The following is a 22,060-nucleotide window of genomic DNA, read 5'->3' on the forward strand; positions in this document are numbered from 1 at the left end:
ACCGGCACGATGGATCTTTTCTGGGCAAGCACCCCTGGGGCACAACCACCCGACCATGCAAGCTGCCCTGCCGCCAACACGCTCGCTTGTGTCTGCTCAATTGGGTGCATTTTCCGGCCGCAGTTTGCCTTTGGCAACAAATCTCCTTGTTGCGTTTTTGTATTCGAACCGTCTCACTCGCTCTGACGGGTACCTTTCTTTTTTTTTTTTCGGTCGTTGTTTTTTTCCCTTTCGAACGTCTGTCTGGCGCGATTTCCCCCTTTTTGGGTTCTCGGGCTCCCTAATTCTCTTGCCTGCTAAGGGAAGGGGCACCGGGGAGGCACAGGATTCCTTGATCCGTTGCCGCCACGACCAGCCCGCATTCTCCGCCAGAACCCGACCACAACACGACTCATCCGGCCACCACTCGCTAGGTTCAATATTGCTATCAGTCGTTCTATCCTGTTTTAGTTTAGGTTGTACAGCCCATTTGGACGAGCCTCTGGAGCGCTGCACAACCAGGAGACCTGGCTGTCAACATCACCGCAAACACCGCCATCCGAGGAGAATCCAAGAGCAACGCCCCTCCGTCCTGGCTAGTTGAGTCGAGCCCGCGTTTTCGGCCGTGTCCCTCTTGGGGGGCCGCAACCTACCGCTCGACAGCATGGCGAACCGCATGTCCGTGTACTCGATGGCCTCAGAGCCGGGGATGGGAGGCTCTCGGGGCGGTCAGCAGTCCCAGGTGTCGTCGACGACGTTGCTGAACTCGATCCATAACAGCTATCTCTCTTCCCAACCATACCAGCTCGATGCTGGGACAAGTCTTGTCGTCAACACGTGGCTCACGGCATCACAGCCGGGGCCCACCGGCCATGTCGGCGGCACGGTAGATGCCAATTTGATAACGCGGGCGTGGGAACATGCTCGCCGCCGTGCCGAGGACGGCTGCATCATTCTTGGGTAAGTAGTACTCTGCTGCCAAAAGTCTCTATGTCCGGCCTGCCAGGGAAGGAAGGGGTTGCTAACCGTTGCAAGCTCGCTGCACACATCCACACCTTCGCTGCTCCGACCGGCCCTCTCGTCACTGCCCGTACCCGTTCCCAGTTCGGTCTTCCAGTCGCTGCAGGCAATCGAGCCACTCCTCCGATGCGTAACACCCTATAACCCCTCGACGCCAAGGCAGGTCGCCCTCGGGGTGACGCTGACCCTCAACCTTGCCGGGAAGGTCGTGGGCGCTTCGGTGGCCTTGTCGCAGGGCGGCATTGACACCGAGAAGGGCTTGTTGCGCATCCCAGCCGAGCCCGGCCACCGCGCCTTTGACGCTTTCTATTACCTCCTCACTTCAGCGTCTACTCCGGCCGAGCGGGAGTTCCTCGGGCTCAAGGGCGCCTCCAGCTACAACCTCCTGGCCCGCTCAGGCACGTACGATCCGCCTTCGTACTTGCCCACCGCAGATGATGGTACCGCGGCCGACGATTTCCGGTCCGCCCTCAAGGAGATTGGCATCAAGGGCTCCGCACACCGCAACTTCATTTCCACTCTTGCCGGCCTGCTAAAGTTGGGCGACACGGTCGACTACCACGTGGACGAGGATGTCTTGGAGGAGGTCAGCGAGGATGTCAGCGGCCTCCTGGGCCTGGAACCCGAAGTTCTGTCGAAGAAGTGTACCACCGATGACCGTGCCACGCTCCTTGCAGGCATGTACGAAGCATTGGTGGACTGGGTCATCAGGAAGGCCAACGAGGCCATCGCGGCTCAGGTGGGCCGGATCAGGGATGGGGAAGAGTCGGCCGACGGCAGCCAGGGGGGCAGGACACCCAATTCGGCCGAGGACACTGGAGATACCGTTTGCCTCCACTTCCTCGAGATTCCCGACCCGAACCTGGGCAAGGCAGTTGCCATGCAGGGCGTCTTCGATGACAACCAGGGCATCAACTCGGAGATGAAACAGGATGGCCTCGAGGTCGCCCCCGCGAGCAGTTCCGTTCTGCGGGAGATGCAGAACGCTGTGGCTGAGGCCGGCCCCGAATTGGGCATCACGGTTGGGTCGCTCGGTAGGGACAGGCAGCACATGCTCGAAAAGCGGGAAGAGGTTCTCGAGAGGATTGCGCTCGCCGCCGAAGAGGATGGCTTTTTGAAGCAGCTGCTCATCCCCGTTCCCGCCGAGGGTATCACTCTGGGCCGCGGCGGTCGTATCGACCTATCTGCCCTCCTCAGCACCAGTCGGGCGTGGTACCACCTCTGTATACACCCGACCGACGAGTCGCCAGCCAGCCTGGCCGCCCTGCCGTCCGTCAATTCGGCATGGTCGGCCGGCACCGTGTCTAGGCAACTGCGGGCCTGGCGACTCCCCGAGTGGTCGAACCGGCGTAACAAGCAGCTCGACTACACGGTCGATTTCGACTTTGACGAGTTTGTCGCCCGCTACCGTATGCTGGGGTGCACGGACGGCCGCGACGGTATCGAGAGCTGGGTCCTCGAGCGCGGGTGGGCCAACGGCGATGTGGTGGTGGGCCGTGAGCGCGTCTGGATGCGGGAGCACGCCTGGTGGGAGGCCGAATGTGCGCTCGATATGAGCCCCGCCGGGGCCGAGAGACTCGGAAGCATGCCCAACATGATGCCGCCGACCAGTCTCGGTACCGGATACTCTGCTACCGGGAGCGGCTTTTTCCCACCGCAGCCGTTCCACGACGCTTCCTCCAACGGCAGCCGCGAGCAGCTCGTTCACCAGAGGAACCTGAGCCAGGCTACCCTGGGAGGAGGGCTCCGTCCCGCGATGGCCCCCTCGATCGCGCCCACCGGCATGACCGGCATGCGTAACACCAGCAATGGCGATTATGGTCTCGGTACCAAGGGCGATACCCACAGAGGCGATGTCTACTACAACGCCGACGGCCAGTTTGTCGGCCTTGACGCCGACCTCGCCGAGGGCAAAAAGATCACGGAGCAGCCCATCTCTACCTCCAGAAGGGCATGGGTTACCCTTGTCTGGATTCTTACCTTCTGGATCCCGTCGCCGCTCCTGAAGTACGTCGGGCGCATGAAGCGGCCTGATGTGCGCATGGCGTGGCGGGAGAAATTCGTTCTCTGCTTCATTATCGCCCTTCTCAACGGCATCCTCGTCTTCTGGATCATCTTATTCGGTAAACTGCTCTGTCCCGATTATGACAAGGCGTGGTCTCGCAACGAGGTCTCGCACCATCTGGGAGAGAACGACTTTTGGGTCAGCATCCACGGCAAGGTGTACGACATCTCGAAGTTCTGGAAAATAGATCATGGCACCCCGGCGTATCCGAGCTCGCGCGAATACATGGAGCCCCTGGCCGGCATGGATTTGAGCAACTACTTCATCGTGCCTCTCACCCTGGTTTGCCCCGGGCTGGTGACAGACCCCACGGTTCAGCTTACCCTCAACACCTCACTCGAGTATTCCATCGCTGATCACACCTCGGGCCACTACGCCAGGGACCCCACCGGCCCCCTGGGAAAGGTGGACTGGTATTCCAAGCGATTCCTCCCTCGCATGAAGCCGTACTTCACTGGCGAACTGGTCTGGGAGCCGAAGCAAATCAAGCAGGAGGGAGATGATTACCAACGACCGTGGTTCCTCTGGGAGAACAGGGTCTATGACCTGACCGACTACATGAAGACTCAGGAGGTCATGAGAAACAATGCTCGCACGGCTTTCCTCCACGACAAGATCGTCAGCGCTGTCAAAGAAAACCCGGGCCAGGATCTGACCGACACCTTCCGCGAGATCCTGGACAACGCGAACGCCACCGAGGCCGTCAAGATCAAGAACACGTTCAACTGCCTTAACAACCGATTCTACATTGGCATTACGGACTACCGCCAGTCGGCCAGGTGCCAGTTCAACAGGTGGATCCTCATCGCCTTCACCGCCGTCCTCTGTGCCGTGATTCTTATCAAGTTCGTCTCCGCCCTCCAGTTTGGCTCCAAGAGACGCCCGGCACCCCAGGACAAGTTTGTTATTTGCCAGGTGCCTGCGTACACCGAAGGCGAAGACTCGCTGCGGAAGGCGCTAGATTCGCTCACTGCTCTGCAGTACGACAACAAGCGCAAGTTGATCTGTGTCATTTGCGATGGTATCGTCGTCGGCGGCGGAAACGACCGTCCCACCCCCAAGATTGTCCTGGATATCCTCGGCGTCGACCCCAAGGTCGACCCGCCCGCCTTGCCGTTCAAGTCGGTCGGCATGGGCAGCGAGCAGCTCAACTACGGCAAGGTCTACTCTGGCCTCTACGAGTACGAAGGCAACGTCGTCCCGTACCTCGTGGTCGTCAAGGTGGGCAAGGAGTCGGAGCGGGAGAAGACCAAGCCCGGCAATCGCGGCAAGCGTGATTCACAAATCCTTCTCTTGAGCTTCCTCAACCGTGTCCACCACCGGGCACCCATGAACCCCCTCGAGCTGGAGATGTTCCACCATATCAACAACATTATTGGTGTGGACCCTGAGCTGTACGAGTACCTTCTGATGGTTGATGCCGATACTTGCGTTCGTGAGGACTCGCTCAACCGCCTGGTAGCCGCCTGCGCCGCCGACGCCAAGATTGCGGGCATCTGTGGCGAGACAAGCTTGCAAAACGAGGAGCGCTCGTGGTGGACTATGATCCAGGTCTACGAGTACTACATCTCGCATCACCTCGCAAAGGCCTTCGAGTCCCTGTTTGGCAGCGTCACCTGTTTGCCAGGATGGTATGCCCTTTTTTTTTTTTTTTTCATCCCCTGCACCCCCGACTCCATAAGGTTTCTCTGACTGACCTGGTGCTCAGTTTCTGCATGTACCGGCTCCGAACCGCTGACAAGGGCAAGCCCCTGATCATCTCGGACGACATCATCCGCGAGTATAGCGATTGCAATGTGGACACGCTCCACAAGAAGAATCTGTTGTCGCTCGGCGAGGATCGCTACTTGACCACCTTGATGACCAAGTACTTCCCCTACATGTCGTACAAGTTCATCCCGGATGCCTACTGCCAAACGGCGGCGCCCGAGAAGTGGAGTGTCTTGCTATCTCAGCGTCGTCGCTGGATCAATTCGACTATCCACAATTTGGTCGAGTTGATGTTCCTTCCCGAGATGTGCGGTTTCTGCTTCTTCTCGATGCGCTTCATCGTGTTCGTCGATCTCATCGGCACCGTCATGCTCCCGGCAACCTGCGTCTACCTTGGCTGGCTGCTTTACACGGTTATCACGCGCACCGGCCCGTTCCCTCTCATCTCCATCGTCATGTTGGCCGCTGTGTACGGTCTTCAGGCGTTGATCTTCATCCTCAAGCGCCAGTGGCAACACATCGGCTGGATGATTATCTACATTCTCGCCTTCCCGGTCTACTTCTTCATCTTGCCCATCTACTCGTTCTGGAATCAGGACAACTTCACTTGGGGCAACACTCGCATTGTCATCGGCGAGTCGGGCAAGAAACAAGTCGTGGCCGTCGATGACGAAGGGTTCGACCCCCGCTCTATACCCCTCCAGCGCTGGGATGATTACGCCCTGGCCAACAACCTCCCCGGCCGTCGCGGCGGTCACTCGGAGAAGTACGGCATGGACGGCGCCATGGGCATGTACGAGGAGAACTATGAGATGGATGATATGAAGTCTGTCTACTCATCCGTCCGCCAGCCCTCCGTCTTGAATCTCCCCGGTCGCCCTGGTGCGGGCGCCTACATGCCCCCCACACCAGGTACCCCCTTCACCCCCGGCGCCATGACGCGTACCAGCACTCTCCTCGGCACCACTCCCTACACGGACAACCCCAACCCTGCTCACCGCCAGAGCATGATGTCGATGGGTACCATGGGCGGCGGCATCGGTCGCTCGCACACACCCTATGCCGACTTCCCCGGCGGCGCTACAAACAGTCGTCTGTCCATGGCCTCGGCCAGCCCCAGTAGGCTCGGCCTCCACCCGGATCTGAGCACGGGTTCCTTTGGCGGTGGCGGCATGGGTTCCGCCGGTGGTGTCGTGGATGACGCGGCAATCATTGAGGCGATCCAATCGGTTCTGAGGGAAGTAGATCTCGACACGGTTACTAAGAAGCAAGTGCGGGCGCTGGTCGAGCAGCGGCTCCAGACGGAGTTGACAGGCGAAAGGAGGACGTTCATGGATCGGCAGATCGACAATGAGCTGGCGAATATGTGATGTGCTTGGCTGCCACTAATAATACAATGGAGGGCTGCGGGGTGTGTGATATGGATAGAAAAGGTTCATTCGTCTCTTGTTCTGGTGTCCTTCCTTTTGGCTTTCGGGGGGGGTTGGATTGGGTCACTGAGTAGCATTGGTTTGGATCATTCATTCTGGTCTTGCCTCTCGATTACGTCTCTTGTCTTGTCTACTTGGTCTAGAGATATTAATTCATTATTGTGACTACCTAGGTAGTATCATAAGTGCCTCATCAGCGACTAGTGGTTTTTTTTTTTTTTTTCCCATTGGTGTTTATCGAATCTGCGTCTTTCTGATTGAATGCGACGAATAAAAGAGAAAGGACACGAGCCCGGCTTCTTCTTGACCTCAGGTGCAAGTTGTTACAAAGGACTTGTGACTTGAGGTAGTCCGTGGAATCAGCACCTCGTCGTGTATGAATTAGTTATACTGCATGCCTCTTGTTTCATTTGAGAACCTTCACAATATCGACCACTGGGTAGTACCTACACAGACGAAGGGCGGTGGACAAGGCCAAAGGTACCTTCACAAATTTTCTTTACAATGGTTACGCCAGAAAAAAAGAGCAGCCGCTATCCTCACCAACCCAGCCACATCTATCTGCCCGCTTCACTTCCTCCTCTTGCCCCCGCCGCCCCCAACATCCCCAGACTTCCTCTTCCGGCCCTCCCTCTCCCAATAGGCCTGCTTCTCCCGCTTCTCCTTCCTCTCCAGCCGCTCCTCGATTTCCGCAATCTTCTTCCGATACTCCTCCCGCTTCTCCTCCTTCTTCGCCCTGCGCTTGGCGACCTGCTCCTTGCGGATGGTCGTGAGCTTCTGCATGAGGTCGCGAGCCTTGCGCTCTTCGCCGCGCACGACCACGGCGCGCTTCTGCATGTACGTCTCCTTCTTCTGCGCCTTGGTCTGCACAATCTGCGACTTGAAGGGAAGGCTGGCGGCGAGCGCCTTGGGCACGCGCAGCGGGTTGAAGTGGCGCTCCGGCCGCTCGATCTTGCGATACTGGCTGTTCTTCTGGACCGGGGTCTCGATGTTCTCGTCGCGGCGGATCTGGCCCGTCAAACGCATGCTCTGCCAGCCGATGAGGTTGGTGGCCGGGTTGTAGAAGCGGTGCGGCTTGATGGGGTACCAGGCCCGGAGGAAGACGATGTCGCTCAGCAGGATCTTGTCTTCGAAGGTGGCGCGGAAGTGGCCGTCGGGCTTGGCCAGGGCGCGCTTGATCTGACCGCGAATGCCGGACACGGTTTTGATGGCGGCGCCTTCGAACTTGGCAATCTCAAGGGCAGAATTGAACATGTCCTTGATGAAAGCCGTGTTCTTGAAAATCTTGTACGGTGTACCGGTCTGCAAAGGGGTCAGTGTCTGTCTTCTTCTCATCTCAGCTCAGCTCAGGGCCGAGGACATACAAGCTTGAGTTTCTTAACGATCTCTGTTGACTCGTCAACACTCAATACCGTGCCCGTTGCCGCAATCCGGAAGCCCGGGTTAGACGATGAGAAGGACTGAAAGCAGGCAAACCCCGTGTTGGGGGCGATCAGGGGCCCATAAAAGGTGCCGAAACAGTGCATGTGCTCCGGGGTGTACTTGAGCATCCTATTCCGTGTTCGGGAATCCGAAATGGAGTAGATGGGGAGGGTTTGGAACCTCCGCCAGCCAAGCGAGAAGATCAAGGGGTCGCCCGTCTTGACTGTGATAGGAGTCAGCGTCTCCAGGTTTAGTGAGACTTGGGGTTATGGAAAAACATACGAATCTTCTTGTGCCACCGATGCCTCTTGATTCTCACCTGGACAAACCCAAACCGATCCTCTGTAGGCGACAGGCCGCCCACAATAATAGGCATCCGCGCCTGGAAGTGCTTGACGAACTCGGCAGGGACGCCGCCGATAACCATCTTGGCGTACTTGCCAGCCCGGTAGCCTTCGACCGCGGTCCGTTGAGTCTCGTCAAGCTCCTCAAACTCAGCCTTGTTGATGTCTTGTTGCTTTTGCAGCATGGCCTTCTGCGCTTCGTACCACTCGTCCTCGCCAAACTCCTGGTCTCCGGCTTCCCTTCTCGCTATCGCCCTGTCGTTCTTGAAGCCCTCGCGATCCTCTTCTTCGAACCGAAGCTTAAGCTCCTCTTTTCGGCGCGCATTTTTCTCTCGCTCTGCCTCAAGGCTCATTTCGGGCTCCTCGTCCTTCTTCTCTTCCTCTTTCTCAGGACCGTGTGTCTCCCCGGTTTCTAGATCTTCAAAAGCGCCGTCACCCTCGTCATTGTCGTCCCCGAAGCCTTCCTCTTCATCGTCACCAGAACCGCCGTCTCCGCCCTCTTCATCAAGCAGATTAGCGGTGGTGAACCTAGTCCTCAGAGCTTCAACGGCGTCTTGGCTCGACCACTTGGCGGCTAGGTCTTCGTAATCGAAGTGGGGTATCGTCCGGTCTTCTGCCTGCTCCTCCTTTTCGTCGTTTCCGGTCTTGCGAAAGAAGTCATCCTCATCCTGTTCAATGTCCTCCTCCGCCTCCTCGTCCTCCTCGCCTCTCCACTTCTTGATGGCCTCCTTGGGCGTCAACGTCGTATCGTACATGAACCTGGCGAGGTCCACTGCTCGGTACGGCCGCCTCTTCCCATGGAGCATCTTCGCCCGCTCCACCATGTTGTCTTTCCACTTGACCGCTGCACCTTCCTCATCCGAGTCAAACTCTTCGTCCTCCTGGTCCTCGTCAAGGTCGTGGTCTAGGTCCTCCAGATCCTCCTCTCCTGACAAGGAACCGAGGTCTGAGTCGCTGTCAGCAAAGGCGATATCACCCCCTTCCTCCTTATCTGCCTGTTTTCGAAAGAGCTTCCCGAGCTTGTTCTCGTCGAACTCGGCTTCGGCGTCGGACCCTTCCTCCTCCTTTTCCTCTTCCTCCTCGTCTCCGCTGACAAATCCTTCGTCTTCTGGCACATCCCCTTCGTCATCAGAGTCGTCCCGCTCGACGAAGCGAGCCTTTCGTTGGGTCTTCCTCCCAGAGTCAGCCTCTTCAGGCACTTCAGTAATCTGCTCCCCAGTCGCAAAAAGCTTGACTCCCTTGTCGGTCTGGCCAAGAAGCTTCCGCTCAGCTTGAAGATCGACGATGAGCTGCTCGCCCTCACCCCGCTCGACGCCCTCGGCATCCTTGTCAAAGGTGAACCCCTTTTCCCGGGTGATGACAATGTGGTCACCGGTGATTTTCATGCCACTCCGGTCAGCCATAGGCGCCCATAACTTCTTGTCTTTTTCATCCAGGCGCCTCCTGCCCGTTTTGCCGGTAGCTTTCGCCAGAGCCTGCTCCATGGCGGGCGTCGGACACGGGTCAGGTAGTACCTCCATGCTGGATATTGTGAAATCCCCCAGGCCAGCAATGTGCACCCTCTGGCCATTGGCGGCGAAATTGGTGCCGCGCAAGTAGCCTGACAATTCAATGGTCCGGTCACAATTCTCGTCCTCCTCGATCTTGGTCGGGTGGGTGATGTCTCGGTAATTGTCGATGACGGTGTAGGGGTGTGAATTTCTCCACACGAGCGGGCGCGGGTTCTTCATGACTGAGAGGAAGCGGGACAGGTTGTGAATCTCGCGGTCCGGGTAGCGACCGTTCAAGACGCCAGAGAGATAAAAGAGATGGGCGCCCTGATAGAGCTCGGTCCACAACCTATGTTTTAACCTCTTCTTGGCGTCTTTGAGCGCCTGCGGTTTCCTGAAGAGGTCGAGGTGAGTGAGGATACCGAGGACGTTGCCCGGCATGCCAGTGGCGGCAAGAATGTTGAGGAATTCCATCGTCTCCATCTCGAAGCCGTAATTTCCATCAATCATCAACAACACAATGTCGGCAACCTTGGCAATGTCAACCATCGCCTCTAGCTCATTCGGACACTCGATGAAGGTCAACCGTTGCTTCTTGGAGGTGACGACCGTGATAGGCCCCACGGGTTCCGAGATGGTTTCTTTCGCATATCGGCGGATCAGAGATTTACTGTTCGGCGACTGATTAGTGACGCAACCCTCTCAATCCAATTCAGTTGGGGAAATCAAGTACAGTAAGGTCGTCTTGCCTACGCCCGGAGGGCCGACGATGGCGACGAGTCGCGGGGGCGGTTCATCGGGAAGGCGGTCGACGAGGGGGACGTGAAGCCGCTTCTCTTTAATCTGGGGGACGGAGAGTCAGTTAAGGACGGTCGCAATATATAAGCGTATTCATTCGAGGCAACGGGCATACATCGTGGGAGCGAGCGGCTTGTCTCGCGAGCTTGCCGGGGTTGGAGACGGCAAACGCCTTGGGGTTTTGACCTGGGTCGCGTGAGCCTACACAGCATTATTACAATGGGATGAATTGCGTCGTACTAACCCGCTTGGTGTTTTGCCTTCTTCTCCTTGGACTTCTTGGAAGCCCGATGCGGCTTGTGCGTTTGCGCTTCCATTGTTGAAGGCCCCTTTCTGGTGTGCCTCGAATGGTCGCTGCAACCAGGCCTCTCTGCAAAGCTCCAGAAATTTTTGGGCGACAAGATGGCGGGCGATAAGCGATACGGGTTATCGATACGTGCAATAGTGGGGCTTTTGCGCATACACTAGAACTGCGTAACTATGTAGCAAGGTGGGCATAGCGGGGTGGGACAGAAAGGGAAGGAGGAGTACTATGTAATCCGTAGAGCGTATCAGACCATTTCTACGGTCCCTACTCTGGACATGTTCATTCTCGCCCGACCTGAAAACCTGAAAACCCTGATACTTAGCAAGGGGTGATTCGGCATAACTATAAGGCCAGAGAGAGACCATGCGTCTCTAAGCAAACGCACTGCCCTGGTTGTGATGTGCGGGCACACCACTTATCACTAAAACTCCGCCACTGGTAAGCGTGGTGGACCGAAACGTTTTGAGTTCTGATGGCTGCAACATTGCCATGGAAGCTGAGCGTCGGTCGCATGACGTATGCCCCTCTTTTGTGGCCTTCGCAAGCCGCGTCACGCCAACTGGGCCTCCAACTCCAGCCCAAACGAGCAGCTGCCGGATGTGTTCGTCTTCAACTTATAAGTAGGCCCAACGCCCAAACCGTGAGGTCCTGTGGATTCTCCAAGTCTTCCAAAGCAAAACCGCACTCGACGACACTACAATCCAACCCAACCACACATCAAAAACAAAATCCAACAGCAGCCATGCCCGCCTCCTACATTGTAAGTCCTTTTCGGACGCCTGGTCTGCCCTGTTGCCGGGCAGCACTAACTCGGGAGCGCAGGTGACTTGCAAGAAGGACGCGACCCCCGAGCAGGTGGAAGCGTAAGTTACAGCTGTGCCGTGTCCGATCTACAGATGACTGACGCCGTGCAGGGCCAAGCAACATGCCCGCGACCAAGGCGGCCAGATCGGCCACGAGTACAACCTGATCAAGGGTTTCCAGTAAGGCAACCACGAACCACTGCGCACAGATTTCGGGACTACTGACGCGAGGCCATCAGAGTTATTTTCCCCGAAGACACCATTCACACTCTTGAAAATCATGAACACGTCGAGGCCGTCGAGAAGGACCAGGTGGTCCGAACTCAATAGGGCGCGACGGGCTGATCAGGGGCAACAACTCGGGCAGACCAATGCGGGGCATGATCGCGGGCGGGGATGTGCTTTGTTCTTTGTTCAGTCAGCCTCGGGAGCACTGCATTGATTGGACAATAACCCTTCCACTTGAACATACCTTACACTAGAGACACCAATTTGCATTGTCAGCTTTTTTACCTTCTTGGTTGTGTCGTTCACAGCCAGCACGTCTTGTCATGAATTTGGTTTCCTAGTGCTAGCTCTCTACCACATAACCGTGTCACAAATTCTTTTGCATCTTCTTGTTCTCTTGGGCTCGGCGTTTCAATACTGCCGGATCGTCTTTGGTCGGCCAGTAATCGGGCTGTATGGGAGGGGCGGTATGTATGTACTGTATGTACATACATACATACATACTGTACAGTTTGGGGCCACCCGATGCGGTTAGGCCCTGTCGTCATAGGGGCTGGGTTTGCTTGCGTGGGGCCCAGAGACTGCTTTGACCTCTTTCGTTTAAACCTGGAAAGAGTCACACGAGGGGCTGTCATTTACACCGAAGAGCACAAGAACCATCTCCGTCTTGGAGGCCACTACGCTAGCCGAGTCTGCGCAAACATGTCGACATGAGACGTGCCATTGTCAGGCCGCCGTGGTCTCCCCCCAGGGCCATCTCAGGATTCAATTGCCGCGCGAGGGCGTCGTCAACGTCTGCACACCAGCACTCACCGAGGCGCCATCATGGAGATCGAGAACGGCGCCGACACGATCACGATGTCGTCCCCCTCCTGGCCAAGCAGCCTTTACACCCGTTAAGCCTTGCGGATCTCGTCAAGTAAGGTCTCCTCATGCAATGTCTGTCCGTGCCTGTCTGTTTAGCTGACCGCTCCTCCGACTCTAGACACGGCCGGCCTCCGTTGTCGGCCGAGGCCCTTCTGGCCTCTGCCCGCTTCACGCTTTCGCTGCTGCCGATACGGCTTGCGCATCGCATCCAAGCACTGCGTAACCTCCCGTACATTGTCGTTTCCAACCCCAACATTAGCAAGATCTACAACAACTACCAGCACTCGCTCTCCACCCTGCTGCCCTGGCAGGGTCGCACCATCAGCAACCTGGAAGATGAGATACGCTTCACCGAGGTGCTGGCCGAGCTGGTGCAGACGCACACCGACACGATCCCCATCCTAGCCCGAGGGTTTCTCGAGTGCCGCAAATACATCTCGCCGGCCGAGGTGACGCGCTTCCTGGACGAGCACTTGCGCGCCCGCATCGGCACGCGCCTGGTTGCCGAGCAGCACATTGCCCTGCACTTCAGCAGCACGCCGCACTTCGACCCGTCCGCGAGCCCCACCCCGTGCCCCGAACACCCGAGCTACATCGGCGTGATCGACACGGCGTTGCGCCCGGCTTCGACCGTCGACGCGTGCGGCGGTTTCGTCGCCGACATCTGCGAGCTCAACTACGGCGTCCGGCCGCGGTGGGTGGTCGACGGCGAACCCGACACGACCTTCGCCTTCGTGCCCATGCACCTCGAGTACATCATCACGGAGCTGCTCAAGAACGCCTTCCGCGCGACGGTCGAGAACGGCAAGAGCGGCGAGCCGGTCGTCATCACCATCGCTCCCGAGCCGCCCGACGTCAGGCCGCCGTCGCAGCAGCAGGTCCAGGTCCGCCTCGGCCCGCCACACGAGTCCCGTGGCGCTTTCGCCCGCGACGCCATCGCCCCGCTCGACGACAACGCCCCCGGGGTCACCATCCGCATCCGCGACCGCGGCGGCGGCATCAGCACGGACGTGCTGCCGCACATCTGGAACTACTCCTTCACCACCTTTAACGAGTCGGACGACGACTACATGCCGGGAGGGAGGTCCCCGCCGTCGTCCTCGGCCTCTTGGGGTAACAGCTACGGTACCAGCGACGCGCTGAGCGTCATCTCGGCGGCGAGCAACGGGAGGAGCTCCATCGCCGGGCTGGGGTACGGCCTGCCGCTGAGCAGGGCGTACGCCGAGTACTTTGGCGGGGGCATCGCGGTGCAGAGCCTGCACGGCTGGGGAACGGATGTGTACCTGCGGTTGAAGGGGGTGGGCAAGATTGAGTGAGTGTCTTTCTTTTTCTTTTTCTCCCCCGTTCCCCGCTCCTTACTCTGTCTGGTTTTTCCAGACTTCTGGGGACGGCCGAGGAGGGGAAAGTGCTGATTGTAGCCGGTAATCAATAGACAAGAGACGACAACGGCCGCGAAGAAGAAGTAGCCGTGGAGGAGACTCTAGACTTGCTGGGGATACAACGGGGAATAGAACGGAATGGCCGGCAGAGTGGGAAAGGCTTGAATTGCGCCTTGGGCGTTTTGGAGGTTAGTGGTCGATGCGGACTAGAACGGTGAAGGGCGTCGGGACACTGGGCCTGTTGGAGACGGCGGGGCAACGTCTGATAAGACAGCTGTCACCTTGGCCCAGGTCTCTTTGTGGCCGATCGAAACGTTTTCCTGTTGTGCTTCACAGCAGTTTTCAAGCCCGGTAGAATAATCACTGTTACACCGATACGGAGGCAGTCACGAATACGGAGTACGTTTGCTGGCCTTTACCTTCACCGATTACACAGTACGGATTACCCACAACTGGAGACTGGGCAGAGAATGGCTATGTTACTGCCGCCTACATTGAGAAGCATAGAGGCGAGACTAGAACATCCACAGCCAAGACTTTGAGAGACGGCAGCGTTCCAAGTAAAAAGCAAAGGAAGGCTGTAGTAGAGGTTGCTCTGTATCCGTATCTCGTATGTACTGTACGAAGTACACACGCGGTAACTGGTTCCACACAGAAAGTGGCGCTAACGCGATAAGGTACTCCGTACCAAGTAAGTGGCAATTTGGAACGCAGGTGCCCCATTAATCCGTACGGATACAGAGTACGGAAACCCGCTCAGAAGGTACTGATCAAAATGCTGCCAGGCGCAACTTACAACCGTACACCATACTCCCGAGGTGCCGAAACCGACAAAGGTTCATCCATAACAACTCGCAGATCGCATTACGGCGAAACAAGGCGGTTGGGCATCTATCTCCAACCAGGAATAATTCCCGGTTGTTAATATTCGGTTCACAATGTAAATTAATCGTCACTGAGATATTCTAGGACCTAGATTTCGAGCTCAAGTTGAAGCTTGGGATTGGAGCTTGTTCTGCGGTCAGCTTGAAATCGGGATCGAAACTGAGCTGCAGACCGAGATCGAGGAATAGGAGAAGACATGCGGGCAATAACTCGCTTTTTCGGCGGACCGCCGCGCCGTGTTTCTAGTCATATCAAGCGGCTACGGGCGGAGGGAGAGGCGGCCTTCAGACGTTCCCTGCACCTAGCGCCGCCTTTCCTCCTCGACGACTACACACCGCGCTACATGGGACTGAGCTCGACCGAGGCGGCCAAGAAGCGGTCCAAGGCGTACGCCCACCTCCGCAACTGCAACCTGTGCCCGCGCCTCTGCGGCGTCAACCGGTACGAGACGACGGGCATGTGCCTCATCGGCGACAAGGTCAAGGTCAACGTCATCGCGCCGCACTTTGGCGAGGAGCCCTGCGTCCAGGGACACAACGGAAGCGGCTCCGTTTTCTTCAGCATGTGCAACCTGCGCTGTGTCTTTTGCCAGAATCACGACATTTCCCACCAGAGGAACGGCCAGGACTTGACGCCCGAGGAACTGGGAGATTGGCAAGTATTTTATTTTGTTCTGTTTAAATTTATTTCATTATTTATTATTTGTCTCCTCCCCCGCGCGGTGGCTTGCTTATAAGCTCAAAAAGGGGAAACTAACTGGTGAGTTACAGGTTCATCAAGCTGCAGGAGGTCGGCAAGGTGCACAATATCAACCTCATCACGCCGGAGCAGTAAGTGGCGGCCAAATCCTCCCCAACGCCCACCCCGCGTCGCTAGCTTTGGCTGAACATCTACGGCAGTGTCGTTCCCCAGGTTGCTTTGAGCATCCTCCACGCGCGTGACAACGGGCTGACCTTGCCCATCATCTACAATACCTCGGCCTACGACTCGTTGGCCTCGCTCGAGCTGCTGGACGGACTCGTCGACATCTATCTCCCCGACTTCAAGCTGTGGTCACCTGCCAGCTCCAAGCGCCTCCTCAAGGCGGACGACTACGCGGCCACGGCGAGGGAGAGCATCAAAGCCATGCACGCCCAGGTCGGCGATCTCTGCTTCACCCCCGACGGCATCGCCAAGAAAGGCCTCCTTGTGCGTCACCTTGTCATGCCGGGCTTCGAAGCCGAGGGCGCCGAGATTATGAAGTTCCTCGCGACCGAAGTCTCCAAGGATTGCTTCGTCAACATCATGGAGCAGTACCACCCCGACGCCTACGTCGGCCGACCAAAAGCCAGAGCCAAGCAATCCGCCGCCGACAAGAGCGACGATGCGACCGAGAGACGCTATGCCGAAATCAATCGCGCTGTGACGAAAGAAGAGATCAGCTCCGTCCGAAAGGCTGCCGAGGAGGCAGGGCTTTGGCGGTTCTGCGACCCCCCCGGGCACAACGGCTTCAATCTCTGAGCATGAGCTGTCCGAAGATTGCGTTCCAGACCGAGGCTACGGCGAAAGGGAGTCGACTGGAATGTCTTCCCCCTCCTCCCCCCTGCCCCCTCTTTTACGGCGCCTCGAGCGCCACACCCTGCTTCGCGAGCAAGCCGTGTAAATGGTGGGGGCGTCTCTCATCACAGCGAATGACGGTCGGTTCTTGATGGCAAACAAGTGGCAGGCCGGGTTGCCAACGCCCATTTGCTCTGCTGGCCCCTTTGTCCAATAACTAAACGTTGGGGTTGCGACCTCGAGGGCTGCCGCAGCTCTTAAAGACCTGGATTGAGAGCGTGGCTCACCACTCCGGCCATGGAAGTCCGAGCGGTACTTTTTTTTGCTCATCCGTTCGAGTCGCGTCTCTCACCTATGTAAAAGTTATGCACCTGCTCGACGAAACAAGCAGGCTCGTGTCCCCCAAGACATATCCCACGCCGCTGCCGCGGCCGCCGGTAGCAGCATCGACAAGGTAACCCAGCCATAGATGGTGTCCTCGTCCAGGTACCGTAATGCCGCCAACGACGAGTTCAATCCGTCAACCCACTTGCTCGCCAAACAACAACTTCCTGCTACCCCCCCAAGCTTTGGATTCCCGATCCTTGGATGAACTACACCGGGAACGCTCCTACCTTCTCTACGACCTGCAAAAGCAGGGTAACCGCGCAGCCCGTCTCTTCCACAGCTATGCCGCTGTCGAAGCTCGGCTCGCCGCGGCCGCCACAGCCGCTTCCCCCGCCTCCGAGACGAGGAAGTGCAAGAAGGAAGCCTCCCATCTCCGCGCCAAAATCGCCGAGAGCACCCAACAGGAGCAGCTCATCCTCCTCCGCCTAAGTGAGATCCACGTCGAGCTCCAAAATCGCGCCCGCTGGGTGCTGGCCTACCAGCACCGGTACCAACAACGACCACTCCTACCCTACCCAGCTTACCGCCCGCTTGTCCCTTTACAACTGCCCACCCCTGGCGGGCTCGGCTTTGATCATTTCGGCGAAGTCTGCCGTGTCGGCGGCCCGTTCCAGGAACAACAGCTCCACCACCGCCAGTGCCCTCACCAGCGACGAGGACAACAACAGCAGCAGCAGCAGCAGGAGCAGCAGGAGCAGCAGCAGCGAGAGCGACAGGATGTCTCCAACCCGGCCATCGCTACCACGGATCGCTCCTCCGTGACCGACTACTCCTCCCACGGTCCTGTTCCCGCCTCCGCCTCCGTGGGATCAGTCTCGGTGCTGAGCCCGCTGTCACCATGCTTTACGCCCGCAAGCAGGCTAACCCTTGACGAGGGCATCTGGTCGCGCGCGTGCTGCGCTGCGGCGGGTGCGACGTCAACGATGGCGACGAGGAGGGGGAAAGGGGAGAAGGGGGATTCTGCGGCGGGGTTGGGGGAGCAATATAGAGTCGGAGAGGACATTCTGGCCTCGAACGAGGAGAATGCTGGCGGGAAGAGGGCCGAGGAAGAGGGCGAGGCGTGTACATCAGGTCCAGAGGGGGCCGGTGCGTCGCTGGTCGATGATGGGCACGCAAGGACAAGCGGGTCTTGGGACGAAGACGGACCTGTCGGGGTCGTTTTTGGAGAGCAGGAAGATGGCTTTTGCGAGCGGATTTCTCATGGGAAGAGAGTGCCCGGCGGCTCCCGTGGTTGGCACTCTGATGGGGAGGACGCCGAGGAACGGCCCGCGCGGCGATGGAAGGACACGCTGCGCAGGACGTCGCTTTGTCACCCGCTGCCGCCGCACGGCGAGTGATAAGCGCATGAGCTTGCCGGTTCTGACTGCAGTGTCGTCTAGATCGCGGAGAGACAGCACATGGTCGTCGTCGTCGTCGTCGTCGTCGTCGCCCGGTGGCTAAGACACAAGCGGAACAGGACATTCCATTGCTTGGCTTGAAAAAGGGGGTGCGTCACACGGTTGGGTCTCAGTTGGCGGAGGACGTCGTGGGAATGCAACATGGTATATGCTGACTGGCATTCGGGGACTACCATGCTATGTGGTCAACCTCGAGAGAAAGCGGCTCACCTGTCTTGTTCAGGTGAGGTAGGACAACCACTTTTCGTGTTGCAAGATAAATGGCATGCTTCTGTTTGGACGACGGTCTGTTCCAACCTTTCACAAAGGCAAGCCGAGGCAGTAGTTCCAATACTCATGAACGCTACTTTCAGTGCTGTCGTCCGTTAATGCATGCAATATTCTGATATTCTAGGTCTACTGATACCCGTGTCGCCGAGTCAGAGTTGGTCATGGCAGGTATGTATGGTGCACGGTGTGACGGCTTATAAATATTTCAAAAGACTGATTCCAAGACTGCTGCTCCACTAGTAACACATCTCGGGCGAGCGGCACTAGTTTAAGCTCAGGCAATCAGCTGCTTCGTCGTAACGCGGATTGATAAGGGGCCTAAGACGGGGCTGTACGATGGGTGCGCAATTGATGTAAGCTTGAGGAACAACCCTTGGTCAGCAGGTGGATGTATTAGATCTAGTAAGCCCCGAGAATCTTCTATAGCTTCCTGGCTTTGTTATTGTTCTCGTTGAGTTTTGAAACGAGGCATTGAGTCGACGGAGATCCCGGGGCCGAGGAAAGGCCCGCTTCTTCGACGAGGTCGAGCCCGGAAACCCGCCGGGTGCGGCCCACCCCTGGGTTACGGAGCCGAACGGGGGCATCCCAACCGGCCATCGCTGATCAGGGGATGTGGAAAAGACTTCGTCTCGTCCGCGGAGAAACAGCTGCAGCCCTCTCAACGCACGCCCGCGCCCATAGCTCCGGTGATCGAAGTAATGGGAATGCCATTTTGCAGGGAAACGCGGTGCTCTTAGGGTATCACGCAAATTCCCCAAACTGCCCGTCATCAAACCCAAGCTGCTGCGCACTCAGCCTCTTCTGCGCCCGCACTTCCCGCGCACTCGGCGGGGGCGGGGGCGGCAGCGCAAACGCCGACAGGCTCTGGGGCTCTTCCCCTTCCTCCTCCTTCTTCTTCCCCCCCTGGGACTCGGACCTGGCGGCCCGCCGCCCGGCGAACCTCGTCCCGGCCAGGTTGACCGTGATGGTCTCCCCTTCTTTCAGGCTCAGGTCCCTCTTCTCCTCCGCCGCGCCCGCGCCCGCCTTGGCCCCGCCGCCGCCGCTCCCGCTCTTCCCCCCGGCAGCGCCTTGCCGCCCGCAGCCGGACGAGGAGCCGGGCTGGGACCGGCCCAGCGCCCTGGTCGCCTCCTGCAGGGCGACGCCAAAGTCGAACGCCTCGCTGCGCTCCTCGAAGCCGACCCCGAGCGTGGCCTTCTGCTTCCCGCTCGGGTCCTGCACGCGCACGGCGAAGAAGCGGGAGCTATCGGTCGTGGGCTCGACGGCGGCGGGCGTCGTGTAGGGCGCGGCGGCGAAGAGGGAGCCCGTCGAGGGGTCCTCCAGGAGGATGTCGACCTTGATCTGCAGCTCTCCTTCTTGTTCTTCTTCTTCTTCTCCTCCTCCTTTGGTTTCTGGTGAGGAGGAGGAGCAGGAAGTCGTAAATGAGGTTTCGAGCACGCGCAGGCGGGCGGTGAAGATGGGGTTGCGCGGGTCAGCGGTCCAGGATGCTGCGGCGTAGCCTGCGGCTGTGGCTACGGCATCACGAGGAATGGAGTAGACGTGGACTTTGGGAGTTATGTCTGTTGCCGGGTGTGAGCTCGCTCTTCGTCGGAGGTGTGTTTCGGCGGAAGTTGTTTTTGTGGGGGGGGGGGGGAGGAGGAGGAGGGGGTCCGCCTTACGGAGAATCCGTACGATGGCATCTGGCGGCAGCGGACGACCCGTCGCCGGGTCGATGGTCGCCGAAGGGTCCATGTTTCACCTGAGGGGTTAGTATTGTGCGTGTGTCTCTTTGTTTCTTTATTCGTTTTGAGCAACTGGAAGTTGGCAGGAGCGGAACTTTCTACTTGCCCGCTCGGTGTGTACTTGCCCGGGGAGGTGCCGGTTTCTGTGGGGAATCCGACCGGGTGCCTATTGCTGCACTGCCCGAGCGACCCCGCCATGCCCCTCCCGAGCCGGCGGGCTTGAACCCAGGATAGCGGGGCACGCAACAAGCCAGAGGGCGGTGTGCGCTGGCAAAATGACCTCCCCGGGGCTCAATTGCTTTGAGTCACCAACAAGGCACTGCAGCTTCTCTCATAGCAGCATAGGTATGATACTACGCTCTGTCGGGTGATTGGAGAATTTACATACCTAGCGACAACCCGATTCAAATCCCCGCTGCATACTTAAGCGTTTCTTCTTTCGAGCCCTGATATTTCACTCAATTTCTCGTGCTGCCCCCCTCCCTCAAACTGGACGGTCACAAACGTCCACCAGGTTCTGCACCGCCAGTTTCCCGAGCAGCTGTATGCTCTTCCGCAGCCCGCTTCCTACTTTCGTAGCATCGATCTTTTTCGCAACCGTCATGGAAGCCGACTCTATATCACAACCGGCACCCGCCGCAGGGGCCGCGACTCAGCAACTTCCCGTTCGAACGAGCTCTACCCCTAACACCCCGCAACGTGAGAATGGGGCAACATTCGAGTACGTACTCGTCCATTATTGTGCATGTCTCCTTCTGGGCCGGGCTCACGAAGACACAGCATCGTTCGCACCTACCGCGAGCTGCTCAATTCCGACCGCGACCTCACGATGGGCGTTGCCGCAATCGAGTCCCTAATCGAGCTGCTCCGGGTAACGTCCTCGTCAACTGCGATGGAACTAGTCGAGATCGTTAAGAAAGAAAAGGCCAAGCTTCTTGCCTCGGTGCCGAATCCCCTTCCGCTACTCGCCGGCGCCGACTTGTTCGAGCAATACCTGCTGCGGTCGCTTAGAGGGCCCACCGCAACAGCGTCCGGCAGCGGCACCGACCGCGTGCTCAGCTTCGAAGAGACGCGCCAGCACCTGCTCGACAACAAGGACCTCTTTGCCCAGCGCGCCAAGGCCGACCGCGACAGCATTGCCATCTGGGGCAGCCGGTACGTGTCGGACGGGAAGGTCGTGCTCACGGCGGGGGGCAGCCGCACGGTGACCAAGATCCTCCTCCGCGCCGCGGCCGACCCGAGCAAGCACTTCAAGGTCATCTACGTTGTCGATGGGCACAACAAGCGCAGCGACGTGGCCGTGGCGCAGCTCCGCGAGGCCGGACTCGAGGTCGAGACCATCGCCCCCCACAAGGTCGCCTACGTGCTGGGCAACCAGAAGCAGATCAACCTGGTCCTGGTCGGCACCGAGGTCGTGATGCAGAACGGCGGCATCATCTCGGGCATGGGCACCGCCCAGCTGGCCCACCTGACCAAGACGGTCAAGGGCGGCATCAAGCGCTTCTACGTCGCCGCCGAGACCCACAAGATCTGCCGCAAGACTCCGATCGCCTACCCCATGGTGAACCGCGTCGGCGTCAACCAGAAAGACATTAGCAAGTTCGACAACATCGGGGTCGACCTCGGCCCGGAAGCCGCCGGTATGCTTGCCGAGCAGGACGAGGTCGACTACACAGACCCGGAACTCATCGACGGCATCATCACCGAGCAAGGGGTAAAGATGACGTCGCAGATCTGGGAGATGGTGGATAATTATATCTGAGGAAGGGGAGGGGAGAGGGGGGGGGGGGGAGTCCTTTGCTGTTGCCTGTTGGCCCTAGCGTACTCGAGGGGGTCAGGGAAAAACAGTGAGAAAGGTGGATCCAGTTTATTGATGTTGAGGCAGTTGGCGGCAAGCGATGTAGCATCATCAGGCGTTCTTGGTTTGTTCTAGGCGAAAAAAAAAAAAGGGGGTACTAGGTTAATAGGAATCGGGTCGGAGGTGGCCCTGTTTTTTTTTTTTTTTTGGTTTTTTTTTTGTTTTGT

General features: G+C 58.2%; 7 protein-coding genes across 7 annotated transcripts; 5 read left to right on the forward strand and 2 right to left on the reverse strand.

The window, feature by feature from the left end:
- Nucleotides 1–643: 643 nt before the first annotated feature.
- MYCTH_112916 (glycosyltransferase family 2 protein) lies at nt 644–6,392 on the forward strand (the record flags this gene model as incomplete). The annotated part of the gene is made up of 3 exons (XM_003660697.1): nt 644–939; nt 991–4,695; nt 4,773–6,392. 3 exons carry the CDS (start codon nt 644–646, stop codon nt 6,142–6,144), a joined length of 5,373 nt encoding a protein of 1,790 aa, XP_003660745.1. The 3' UTR covers nt 6,145–6,392.
- Nucleotides 6,393–6,440: 48 nt separating this feature from the next.
- On the reverse strand, nt 6,441–10,956 carry MYCTH_2299407 (uncharacterized protein). The gene is made up of 6 exons (XM_003660698.1): nt 10,503–10,956; nt 10,374–10,444; nt 10,194–10,303; nt 7,909–10,130; nt 7,569–7,849; nt 6,441–7,506 (listed from the first exon to the last, which is right to left on the reverse strand). Exons 1-6 carry the CDS (start codon nt 10,573–10,575, stop codon nt 6,775–6,777), a joined length of 3,489 nt encoding a protein of 1,162 aa, XP_003660746.1. The 5' UTR covers nt 10,576–10,956; the 3' UTR covers nt 6,441–6,774.
- Nucleotides 10,957–11,148: 192 nt separating this feature from the next.
- Nucleotides 11,149–11,879, forward strand: MYCTH_2314274 (uncharacterized protein). The gene is made up of 4 exons (XM_003660699.1): nt 11,149–11,325; nt 11,388–11,428; nt 11,480–11,548; nt 11,608–11,879. The coding sequence occupies exons 1-4, from the start codon at nt 11,308–11,310 to the stop codon at nt 11,696–11,698; spliced, it is 219 nt and encodes a 72-aa protein (XP_003660747.1). The 5' UTR covers nt 11,149–11,307; the 3' UTR covers nt 11,699–11,879.
- A 25-nt stretch (nt 11,880–11,904) lies between these two features.
- Nucleotides 11,905–13,910, forward strand: MYCTH_2299412 (uncharacterized protein). The gene is made up of 2 exons (XM_003660700.1): nt 11,905–12,515; nt 12,582–13,910. Exons 1-2 carry the CDS (start codon nt 12,307–12,309, stop codon nt 13,777–13,779), a joined length of 1,407 nt encoding a protein of 468 aa, XP_003660748.1. The 5' UTR covers nt 11,905–12,306; the 3' UTR covers nt 13,780–13,910.
- Nucleotides 13,911–14,923: 1,013 nt separating this feature from the next.
- MYCTH_2124443 (uncharacterized protein) lies at nt 14,924–16,227 on the forward strand (the record flags this gene model as incomplete). Its single annotated transcript, XM_003660701.1, has 3 exons — nt 14,924–15,402; nt 15,498–15,557; nt 15,627–16,227. 3 exons carry the CDS (start codon nt 14,924–14,926, stop codon nt 16,225–16,227), a joined length of 1,140 nt encoding a protein of 379 aa, XP_003660749.1.
- Nucleotides 16,228–16,967: 740 nt separating this feature from the next.
- MYCTH_2132825 (uncharacterized protein) lies at nt 16,968–20,045 on the reverse strand (the record flags this gene model as incomplete). The annotated part of the gene is made up of 3 exons (XM_003660702.1): nt 16,968–18,216; nt 19,109–19,873; nt 19,973–20,045. 3 exons carry the CDS (start codon nt 20,043–20,045, stop codon nt 18,026–18,028), a joined length of 1,029 nt encoding a protein of 342 aa, XP_003660750.1. The 3' UTR covers nt 16,968–18,025.
- Nucleotides 20,046–20,300: 255 nt separating this feature from the next.
- Nucleotides 20,301–21,812, forward strand: MYCTH_2299416 (uncharacterized protein). Its single transcript, XM_003660703.1, has 2 exons — nt 20,301–20,756; nt 20,816–21,812. The coding sequence occupies exons 1-2, from the start codon at nt 20,638–20,640 to the stop codon at nt 21,795–21,797; spliced, it is 1,101 nt and encodes a 366-aa protein (XP_003660751.1). The 5' UTR covers nt 20,301–20,637; the 3' UTR covers nt 21,798–21,812.
- Nucleotides 21,813–22,060: the final 248 nt, after the last annotated feature.

This window comes from Thermothelomyces thermophilus, chromosome 1 (genome assembly GCF_000226095.1).
Source record: "Thermothelomyces thermophilus ATCC 42464 chromosome 1, complete sequence".
NCBI lineage: Eukaryota > Fungi > Ascomycota > Sordariomycetes > Sordariales > Chaetomiaceae > Thermothelomyces > Thermothelomyces thermophilus.